The sequence below is a fragment of the Terrapene carolina genome, unplaced genomic scaffold (assembly GCF_002925995.2).
Source record: "Terrapene carolina triunguis isolate 2854851 unplaced genomic scaffold, T_m_triunguis-2.0 Scaffold30, whole genome shotgun sequence".
Taxonomy (NCBI): Eukaryota; Metazoa; Chordata; order Testudines; family Emydidae; genus Terrapene; species Terrapene triunguis.
The window spans coordinates 9061582-9073678 of NW_020664381.1; the positions used below are offsets into that span (position 1 = coordinate 9061582).

Consider the following 12097-nt stretch of genomic DNA (forward strand, 5'->3'; position numbering starts at 1 on the left):
TCACTTGCTCTGAATGTCTAGAACTCATGCTGTTATCCAAGTTCCCACTGATCTGCTTTTCCTTCTTGATGGAGCCTGTTCTTGAATTAGAAGTGTAGCTCTTGGTCTCAGCAATACAATCTCTAGTGTTTTCCTTCTTCTTCAGCCACATGAACAATACTTGTGTCAGTACGATACGAGACCAACTGTAGTCTCAATCACAGTTCCTAGCTGGGACCAGCAGTCATGACAGCAGAAAGCCAAGGGCAAGTTTATTAATGCAGGTAACACTGGTGAATCAAGCTGTTCTGCTTGCTCTTCTTTTGAGGCTAAAAATCTTAATGTAATACTAGAGTATAGCATCTCCTTATGCAGATTTTCAGTAGATCTTTTGAGACACATTTCACTGTAGAGTCAAACCAAATGAATGTCACCTTTGCTAAATTTTCTTAACAGCATAAGTGGGGCCCTCTTCTTTCAATTTCAATAACTAGAACCCATCAGAACATTACAAGCAGACCTTTGATTTGCCAGGCTGGCTGCTATAATATATTATATAGGGAGACCAACATGCCTGCAGTTTTCTCTTCTTCTATAACATTTGAAGCCCTAGAAAGCAGCACTGCAAATCCTGGCTTTCAAAAGTGTCAGATTAACACTGGCCGTTCACAGCATCTGGTGCATTAAATGAAATCTGTGCTGGATTCAATTGCTGCAACTGAGGCATTCTTGCTTCCAGCGACTTGTCAGTGGTTGACTGCATGGTCTGATTCCTTTTCCGTAACATCTGTCCAATCCCCATCATGGGGAATCTGCCTCTGCTTTTAACACAGTTAGGGCTCCCCAAAGGATTGGAGAGATTATTTGAAGCTGGCTGAGTGGGAGACATGACTTCTTCTCTCAAAGGACTTGTCTTTTCTTCAAATGTGAAAGAGACTTGAGTCCCATGAACTGGAGTTTTGGCAGGAGATGCGCTTCCAGGCTGAAGAAGTGGAGACAGTGTCCTTTCACTTGAGCTTTTATAACCAAAATTCACTGGTGAACTTAAAATTCTATACTGGTGAGAGGGGGAAATCTGGTCTATTTGGTCCTCTCTATCAACAGATTCAAAAGAATGCACAATATTTAGGATCAAAGGAGCATCCTTTGTCTGACTTCTGATGCTTGCAGACTCTTGCTGAGGAGACTCTTGCCTCTTAAGGAGTCTAGGTGTCCTTGGAAGAGGTGGCTGGATTTCAAGATATTCCAGAGAACAGGAAGTGACACAACCGGTCTTGGTTGCCATGGGTTCGTGGTAAGGGCTTAAACCACCGGTAGAATCTACAGAACAAAAGGAAAAGAAATCAGAAAAGTGAATGACATTCTCTAAGGCCTTGGCTACACTGGCAATTCACAGCGCTGCACTTGCTGCGCTCAGGGGTGTGAAAAAACACCCCCCCTGAGCGCAGCAAGTGCAGCGCTGTAAAGTGCCAGTGTAATCAGCACCTGCAGCGCTGCACGCTCGCTCGCAGCGCTGCAAGCTATTCCCCTCGGAGAGGTGGACTACACTCGCACTTCACAGCGCTGCTGAGGCAGCGCTGTGAATCCGCAAGTGTAGCCAAGGCCTAATACTTGCTCTGGCCTAGGGCAGAGGGCGTTTGACCTCACATTCCACAGAAGTTTTAGCCGGCAGGATGGATGCAGCATAAAAAACAAATGGCCCTGCGGCGTATACTCAGTGCAGTGATCAAGGAGCTTATCAGGGCCGCCCAGAGGATTCAGGGGGCCTGGGGCAAAGCGGGGGAGCTGCGGTGCTTGTACTCACCCGGCGGCGGTCCGGGTCTTCGGCGGCATTTCGGTGGTGGGGGGCCCTTCAGTCCCTCTGCGCCTTCGGCAGCACTGAAGGACCCGCTGCCGAAATGCCTCTGAAGACCTGGACCGCTGCCGGGCCAGGGCTCGCAGGGCCCCTGTGGGGCCCGGGGCAAATTGCCCCACTTGCCCCCCCTGCCTCCCCGGGCGGCCCTGGAGCTAATGCTCTGATTTTTATTTTGTACTTACATGGTTGTTCTGTGGGTTTGTTACCTGCCAGTGATCTCAGTAGCAGGACAAGTGCATTGACTCAGTAAGAAGAGGGCTTGAAATAAGCAACAACATGCTGATGTCTTAATAGTTTGAATTAATCACGAACTTTTGAGCAAAATCTAGGAAATATGATATTTCCTTTTTATTTATTTTTTAATCTTATTAGAGCATTGCATGATGCTTAGCAGGAACTAAACACTTTACCCATTGACTGCCTAGAGATACATGTAATAATAATAAGGTTAATCCTGAAGTATTTACTCCCATTGGACAAAATCTGTCCTCAGTTTCACAGGTCTATATATAGAATAACTGCATTCCAGATTTACACAGTTATAGTTGGAAGCAGAATTTCATTTGTTGACTTCGGAGGGAATTTTGCCTGAGAACGGACTGAATTCAAACGGAACAAGGTTTTCATGATCTGACCCAATAATAAAATAACAGTGCAACCAGGAGATCTCCTGGGTTTTTACTGAATGTTTGCATCTACCTACAGTGAATTGATTGTAACTAGAACCATTGTGTTTGTGAAAATCAATCCACAGAGACTCTTTAGCTGGATTCCCCTTGATTTAGAGAGAGGACTGGGATCCCATAGCTTTAAAGTATCCTTAGTCTGAAATAGCTCAGGTCTGCTGATCTTCAGGGCACACTGCAAAGCTTATTATCTATTTCCTTAGAACGTTAGGAAGGGAGGCGTGTGGGCAAGGGGCTGAGATCTGTGGGTGGGTGGTGAATGTTCATTACTTGGGTTGACTTTCATCTGGGACACACTGATAGGGTTTTGTCTGATTGATCTGCTTTCTGAAGCAGGTCAAAAGTTTTTGTCAAAATCTTTGTCTGGTGAGTGGAAAATTTTCATTCTAGTTTTAGTTTCAGAAAAAAGGAGAAAGGAAAAAAAGAAAACAAATGGAAAAAATCATTTTATTTGCAAAAAATTCTATTAAAAATTTCAACAAAATTAAAATTTGCCATTACTTTTGAACATTTTCATGGAAAATATGTACCATTTCTGACCAGCCCAATGGATTACTGTTACCTTATGGCAGATAATGCCATGGCCTGATAATGTCCTTTATTGGACTCTTATTTTTTTTAACGAAAGCTAAATAATCAAATGAATAAAATGTCAGATTATTGGAAAGCATGTGATAAACACAGGTTTAAATGTATGTGTGTTTCCACAAACATCTAGGTCTAACCTCTCCCAAACATATTATTCACTCCCTTCTCTCACTGCCGCTCCCCCACAGTACTTGCTCCACATACACACTATCCCCTTTTCCTTATTGAATGTTCTTCTCTTCAATTCCTTTGTCTTGTCACACCCTGCGGTGCTCCCTCCCACCTATTCTCTCTCCCGGCTTGCCTCCCCTCCAGCATGATTAACACTTTTTCTGACCTCTCTCCCTATTCTTACATATTTTGCTTTCTCCCTTTGTTTTTGTTGTCAGGGTTTATTGTGGTTTGGGTTTTCCCTCCCCTTCCCTTTTGGCTGGCTGTTTTCCTTCCTTCATCACCCAATCATTCCCCTCTGTTTTCTCCAGCTGCTCTTGGTTACCAAAACTCTCCTCCTCTGGCTCAGTGGTTGCTTTCCTTGCTTCCTTTTACTCCACTCCTACTGCATTCCATGGGCAGCAGAAAGAAATGTCTTTGTCAGGTTCACTCATCTGCTGACCAAACCAGCCGGGTGCTGGGGAGGGTGCTGTTGCTTTTAAAGTGCTGGTATAAAGTAAAGGTGATTTTGCACGCATTTATGTGTGTAGGGGAAGGAAGACTTCAAACAAAGCCATGGCAACTCTATCACAAGGCAAATCAGAAGAGACACAAAACCAAGAGTTCATGATTATCCAAAATTGTCATTGTGTCTTTCGGGAATTGTGTTTAAAGCATGATTTTTCTGTTCACTCCTCTCTTATTTACAACTTCCTTCTACGTGTGGTAGATAGCACACACACACACGACTCTTTTACTAACCTTTCTCAGGAACACCAGTCTTGGTGATTTTTCTCTCTTTCAGCAGTGCCTTGGGGTTCTGTATCTGTGCGATAAGGCAGGAGGGCTGTCTGTAAGAAGGTGAATTTTTCTCTATTTTCTTTGGGATTGGGCGGTGGAGAAGCTCCCCTTTCTTTTCTTGTTCTTTTTGCTTTTTGTCCTTTAAGTTATAAAACAAACAAAAATAGTTTGGTTTATTTTAGAAAGTTTACATGCCCTAAGAAAAAAACGAAATAAAAACACCGCTTATCTAGCTGAATTCAAAGATTTAACGGGAATGCATCTGACTACTCAAAATAACTAAATCTTCCGTGTAACATTTTCTTCTGATCTGTTAAACATGATTTCATGGCTCTCATCTATATTGAAAACTCATGCAGTGTGAAAATTGTTTTCAGAACCTCAAACAAAAGAAAAGCTCTTTCTTCAGTGGCCACTCAATCCTAGGAGAGCTTGCTGAAGTAAGAACATGCAAGATTTGTGCTCTTTCACATCTGAAATTTGCCTCCAAATTTAAACATTAAAAAAAGACCTTTGATTTCTGCTTATTGTATTTCCTCTGACATTTTAAAAGGTGAGCTATGAAGCTTTAAAGAAGTTTAAACTCCCAAGTCATTTACAGTCTGTCTGGGCCCAGACCTGAAGAATATGGACCTGATCCTGCAGATTCAGGGCCTGATACTCCACTGTCTTGCACCCTGCATAGCCACATACACCTGTGAAAAATGAGTCCAACAGGATGTAAAACACTGCAATTAAAATTTGGTAACATTTTAAAGCTGTTATGGAAAGGTGTCTACACAAGATGAACGAGAGTCGAGAATTAAGCCCGTAGGCTCCAATCCTGCAATGAACTCTGTGTGTCTGACTGGCACTCACTGCATGATTGGGAGTTTGCCCTTTAAACAAACAGATCCATACATCTTAAAACAAATGATTTTATATCAACTGACAGTGGGGGGTGGGAAGCACATACTGAGCTTTAGGACTCAGAAGGTAAGTAAAAACACCCTAATTTTCAAAATTAGGTTTTAAAATTGAAATGACTTAGCATTTTTTTTAACACAAGGGGCTTGATTCTGCAAGGCACAGAGCACCTCCACTTCCTTGATTTTAGTGGAAGCTGCAGATTCTATTTTACTTTGGAAAATCAGGCTCCAGATTTGCAATTCACATTTAGATTTAGTTGCTAGACTAAAAGAATCTTACACTTTTCCTAGAAAGACTTTGCCAGGTCCAGTTTTGGACCTGTGTGTTCTTTTTTGGGGGGATGGGAGGGGGGCGGGCGTGGAGGGGGCTGAAAAAAAAGTCATGTGTTGTTTTTAAAGCAACCCTCTTCGTGCTGCTATAAACTCTCTGTTTAGCCAGGTTTTTGTTATATTCGGAAAAGCCTGTGAAACTACAAGTCTTTTTTTAAACAAATGCTTCAGAGCTCTTTCCCCATTAAGTCTTTACATATATGTTTTGATGGATAAAATATTAACTAAAAGGGGCCCATTTTAAGATTTTGTTATCTTCTAGGGGCTATTACAACAAAGAATGTTGAGACCAACACATTAGGAAACACATTAGGAAAATAGGTGGGCAAAGTCCATTTTAATCATTCCAATGGCTCAGCTACTTCATTGTTGCCATCCATGGACCATGAAAAGGAGCTCTCAAATTTTTCCCCATGCTCGCTGCCCTTTGAACTTTGGAAGGTTAAATACTCCTGAGGAAGGGCATCAGTGACTCACAGAAGAACAGCACTCTTTAGGCTTTATGACCTATTACAAAAGCTGTAAAGGAGACGTTTTTAGGGCTGGAGAAGAGATCTCCCTTAGAATCTAAAGCATCTCTGGAAATCTCTACTGAGCAACAAAACCTCTTTCACACAGGCTGTGGACTATGTGCAAACGATCAGATTAACTCCTACATGGACAATCCATTGAATGTGGTTTTAGCTGCACATCTCTCATTTGGTCTATTCTGCCAATTCTTTGAAGCAGATACACCCGGCCTTCTTGCATGTCTGCAAAATACCATGCACACACATGGCACTATATAAATAATAGATCATAAAAATAAAGTCAATGGGAGTTGTGCCGTTAATTCCCTGCACATCACGTTGAATAGTTACATGAGGCTCTGCAACTATGATGCCAAGCCCAGCAGAAACTGGGGTTCTTTCAGAAGCATTTTTTTAAAGGTACTTGTGAGGAGAGGACCAGATGGTGAAATATCAACACAAAAAGGCCATCAAGACTCTCAACAGCTATTTGGTATTTTGAGGGAAGGATTTGCATTTTGGTTGATACAGCCTCAGCGAGAACATTTCAATACGGCAATTATTTTTAGTCTAGTGGTACAACAGACAGAGCTAAACCAGAACTCTGCCCTACTCTGAAATATGTTCCAAGTGACCCTGACATTATATTACGTTTATGCTGCTGTAACATTTTCATGGAGCAGTAACACAGCTGTCTTGTACAGATTCAAGTACCCATGTGAAAAGGAAATCCACACATCCTGTGTTATCAGTGAGTTACTTCACCCTGGCTACATGCTGGAAATAGTCTTTTAATTATTTTTAAAATTTATTAGGACTATTTCCTCTAAAAAGAAAAAGAAAAAACCTGAGTCCCAAGGTGCCAAATGCCATTATATTTTGAAAAGGAAAGGAAGATTTTCTTCAGAGGAGCTATAAATGTTCAGCCTTCAACATACTGTATACATCCAGCTCACACAATGAAAGAGCTGTACCAGTATACTTGGGAATATTTGGCATTACCTCATTCTATGCTATTTCCTGTCCTGACCTCAACCCCAAAATCTCCCCTAATCCCAGCAATAGATTTAAAAAGAAGATAACTGGTGTTTATATTGGCTTTGTCTATTGTTATGATAGGACCACAACACTATCTCCCTGTGCTAGAATTCCTACAGCTCCCTCCAAACCTGAATCTGACTGCGGCAGCTACTTTGCATGGGGAGCATCACAACCATTCCAGCCTCCATGGATCCTGTACATGGGGCACCCTTACTTTAGCACTACTGTTCCCAATCCCCTGAGTCCTTCCAACACCCCTTCTTGCTTGCCTACACACCTCTGCTAAATATAAATATGAAACAAGCCTTTAAAATACCCTATGCGGGTAGGGAATCTGTATCTTGGAACTCTTTGCACACCAGTTCACAGCACTCATAGCGACACCACTGCAGAGCTTGCTGCTAACTTCCCCCTCCAATGAGCCCTATGGGAAAGGGGGCTTGCCATGCTAACAGCTACAGCCCTATTGCAATACTTCCTCACTAGCAATATTGGGAACTACGAGCCACAACCACTCTGGCCACAGTCACTTGCATTTGCATTTTTTACATTGCTGCTAAAATGATGTGGAAGAATTTCAGCCAGGTGCTGCAGAACCTTAGGAGACGTCTGTATGGCATCTCCATGGCAACACAGCTACATCATTTATCTAGGGACTAGTGCTCCCATGTTTCTCTTTGGCGCTGAAAGGCAGACTGAGAGGGATGCTCATACTTGCAGCAGTGGTGGAAGAACACAGTCAAATTGGGAGATCCCGAATAGCCTAATAAGGATTAGTTTGTAAGTAAACCTTTCCTTCTTGAGTGAATAAGGGGACGGACACTGGATATTTCCCAAAGAATCTGAAAAGACACCCAAAGGATGTCTCCATCACGAAGCATTTGTTAAGAGTCCTTATAGAAACAGGTTTAGTTATAAGCTAGTGATTATTTTTAATTTAGTTTAAGAAGGGAGAGAAGAAGGCTTTCATGTCCACCTTCAAAACAATATCATAGGGCTTGCCCACAAACAAAAGCTGTACTGTTTTAACTATCCTGGTATTGTAAATGCGATACAGCCCACCTAGTGTGGACACAGCTATACTGGTATAGAGGCGTATATAGTTATTCCTATGTGGGAAGGTGAAGAAGCTATAGCAGTATAACTGCATCCACACTACTGGCTGTACCAGTATAGCTATTCCAGTTAAAAAAAAAAAATCATGCACTTAACCAAAATAGTTATACTGATATACATCAAAATCTGTCTGCAGACCAGACTTCAGAGGAATAAGCAGCGACCCCTTAGCCATGAGAACGTATACTGCCAAAATATGCAATCATGGTAGCAATGTCATTAGTTCTTAATTTTTCTTATAGAAGTCATACATCAATTCTCTGGTTGCAATTGGCTTTTAGGGCTGCAGAAGCAAATGTACTTCCATTTAAAAAGTAACACCAAAACAATCTGTGTGTTTCTATCATTGCACTTGTGACAAAGTTCCTCCTCTATCTTGGTGGGTCCTGTGCTTATTGGCGGATTTTCTTGCCTCAGAGATTCACCATGTGGGTTGGGGAACAGCCCAGAGCCCTTCCCCTCTGGAAGAACCCACAGTCCAGGTCAATTGGGAGGTTTGGGGGGAACCCAGGCCCGCCCTCTACTCCGGGTTCCAGCCCAGGGCCCTGTGGACTGCAGCTGTCTATAGTGCCTCCTGTAACAGCTGCATGACAGCTACAACTCCCTGGGCTACTTCCCCATGGCCTCCTCCAAACACCTTCCTTATTCTCACCACAGGACCTTCCTCCTGGTGTCTGATAACGCTTGTGCTCCTTAGTCCTCCAGCAGCACACCCTCTCACTCTCAGCTCCTTGCACCTCTTGCTCCCAGCTCCTCACACTCCCACCACAAACTGAAGTGAGCGCCTCTTTAAAACCCAGGTGCCCTGATTAGCCTGTCTTAATTGATTCTAGCAGGTTCCTGATTAGTCTAGTGCAGCCCCTGCTCTGGTCACTCAGGGAACAGAAAACTACTCATCCAGTGACCAGTATATTTGCCCTCTACCAGACTCCTGTACCCCACTGGTCTGGGTCTGTCACACACTATTTGCCAAATAAGTTTTATTTCTCTTGTGTAGAAATACAAGTATATGTTCTTATACAATACATTATTATACATATACATACACACAATACACACATGTAAACAATAAGCTAACAGCTAAATTCACATCTCAGAAACACATAAGTGGCTCCCAGTGATTGTACGGGGAACCCAGGTGTATACAGGGAAGAATTTGGTTTTAAAGAGCCCTCAGGCATATCTTGAAATATATTTGATCAATCTATCCACAGCTGATATGTTTTAAATAATGTATGTGCTCTTTATATAAATAAAATGCAGTACGTGCTTTGCCCTGATACTTCCATCTGGCTTGCAATTCAACTTGTCTATTAAATTGATAAATGCATTTTTTTAAAAAACAAACAAAACCAGACACAATATAAATGTGCCCATATAATTTTGGGTTTGGAAACCATTTTTAATAATACAGTGACTACCACCATTATAACTCTGAAAATCAGATTTAGAAAGAGGTAATATTTTGGGAATACTGTCATTTATCTTATGGTTGTTAGATGAAACCTGCATAATGCTTGCATCACTGTAATTCCTCCCTTCGGCAAACAAAGGAAAGGAAAAGGGAATCCTAAAATCAGAGGGGCCCTGATATCTGGAGTGGATTCCTTTAAAACCCCAGCAAAAAGGATGGAGACAGGCAACACCTTCTATCTAATGAATGGAAAAGTATCTTTGTGACCACTGAGAGGGAACCATTGAGTATAGGCACTCCCCATCAGTCAGCATCCTAATTTACATGACCCATGTCTTCTATCTCCAGACTGAACAGTACTAGCAGATTGCAGAACACAATAACACCAGAGTGGCTTTTACCAATAGTGTTTTTTTATGCTCCTAGGTCGAGGATGAAGCACAGTTCTTGAGGGCAGAGAACATTTGTACAGTGCCTAGCACAATGATGTGACTCAGGATTCTAGGCACTACAGTAATACAAACAATAAATAATCATCAAAGCCAGTGGTGTGCAATGATAGGCCCAGAGAGGCATTTCTTACACAGAGCTCTCACTGAAATCTGGATAGTAGGATTGGGTATATAACAGGCTAGCAGTATTCCTGTGAAACCAGGACTGGCCTGAGGGGCAGGTGATCAGGGCAGCCAATATCCAGGAGTGCCAAATCCCCATTTGTTGTCTTTTTCCTTTTGCTTGTTTTTTTTTGGCGGGGGTGGAGAGGGGTGTGCAGAATGAAGTGATGAACACCACAGTTTTCTACCCTGGGCAACCAAACACGTAGGGCCGGCCCTGCCTGAAACACTTCTCCTAAATGTTAATTAAACATTGATGCAAAACCAAATATGTTGTGGGTTTGGGATGACATTTTTTGGCTTTTGCTTGCCTAAAACTGCAAGTTTTCTCATTTTTTTTTAAATCAAGTCTTGAAAAACTTGAAGAAAAAAAATCTTCACCAAAATTTTTCATAGAGAAAAATACCCATTTTTCAAACAGCTCTGCTCACAGCCTGTCAATGAAACTGGGCTGAATGCTGTCTAATTTTTGAGTTACATTGCTCAAATGCAGTGAAGGCTGTCAACTGGGGCAAGTTACTTAAGTCCTTGGTTCTTTGGCTTCCTATTTGTACAATGGGGATGATAATACTCCTACATCCCAGAGAGCTCTATTCTTCCTCAGCAAGATACATGCAACACCGATCGCCTTCAATGGGAGCTACTTGTATCTTGGAGTGGGAGACTAGCCCTCATAAATATTGTGAGGCTTAATTTATAAATTCTTGTGAAGTGCTTGCAGGGCCGGCTCCAGGGTTTTTGCTGCCCCAAGCAGACAAACAAAAAAATCAAACAAACAAAAAAAAAAGCCGCGATCATGATCGCGATCTGCGGCGGCAATTCGGCGGGAGGTCCTTCGCTCGGAGCAGGAGTGAGGGACCGTCCGCCGAATTGCCGCCGAACAGCTGGACGTGCCACCCCTCTCCGAAGTGGCCGCCCCAAGCACCTGCTTGGTAAGCCGGTGCCTGGAGCTGGCCCTGAGTGCTTGGATAGAATCAGCTAGAAGATGTTGTAGAGGAGCTAAGGTGTTTTTTTTATATCCCTAAGAAAATTTCATACAGCCCCATGCAGCCTGTATTACAGCAGAATATATCTGAGGAGGAACACAATAGCTTTAGTGACTAGCAGTTATTATGAACTCATCAGTGTTGGGAATGTTCTCAAAGTCAAATTGAGGGGTTCAGAATACCTGAATGGACAAGTGGAATTTGCTGTCTAGAACATTCACATCCCTAACTTATATTCTTCACTGTCACCGAGATTCACATTTAGGCTTACATGTTGGGGGTATTATTCTGACCTTTCTGTCCATTTGTTCTGTGCAAGCAGATCAGTCACTTCTTTTTTAATGAAGATGCCCAAACCTCCCTGCCAATTCTTTTGAAATGAGTTGTTTGATAACTTTCTCTCTTGTAAGCAAATTTCCCTATTTCTCTGGGCTTGGAATTATTTCTGTTTTCCCCGCAGAGTCAGAAACCCATCAATTTTATTCACAATCAGTGGGAAATTCTTAAATTCAGTCCGGTGTCAAAGTGTCATCATAAAAAGCTCTACCTCATAGGCATCTTGGTTCACCTTGTATTTTTCTATCTGGTATAGCTGGTTCCTGTAGCAAACATTATCATGGACATCTGACTTCTGTTGAAGAGGGAAAAAAATAATGTGAGATAATTAGAGTCAACGAAACTGATAAACTACAACCTGCTTGGCCAAATTCACTGTGGCTTTCAACGGAGTTGCACCGGCTTATGGCAATGATAGATTTGGCCCATTATATTTAAATATCATTCATGCTGATCTGCAAATGGCCAGCAAGACATCATTATGAAAACATCTGAATGGCCTTTCTAATATAACTATGCTCTGAGGAGGAGTGAAGAATCCATGGCCATTCATCAGACATGGAATCCCTCTGAGATAAAACAGAAACTAATAAGCTGAAAGGAAAATCCCATAAAACCCTGAACCTTATAAGCAGCCTTGTAGATGCTTACAGCTTCCTCACTATTTACATCTCAGACCCAGATTGTGCCTCGCTATGCACAGATGCCAAGGGAAGACAGAGTACAAGGCGTCTTGGCCCCTTGCAGGCCCCATACACTTGTGCAGGGGCAGGGCCGGCTCTAG

General features: G+C 42.4%; 1 protein-coding gene across 1 annotated transcript in view; it reads right to left on the minus strand.

Annotated features, from left to right (window-relative positions):
* Positions 1–631: 631 nt before the first annotated feature.
* The window catches only part of LOC113406382 (hormonally up-regulated neu tumor-associated kinase-like), a 75348-nt gene continuing 63882 nt past the window's right edge, over positions 632–12097 (minus strand). Inside the window, exons 8-10 of the mRNA XM_026650965.1 lie at positions 11525–11608; positions 4021–4198; positions 632–1299 (exon numbers count right to left, since the gene is read on the minus strand). Of these exons, the coding sequence (XP_026506750.1) occupies positions 632–1299; positions 4021–4198; positions 11525–11608 (930 nt within the window). The remainder of the gene's footprint in view (positions 1300–4020; positions 4199–11524; positions 11609–12097) is intronic.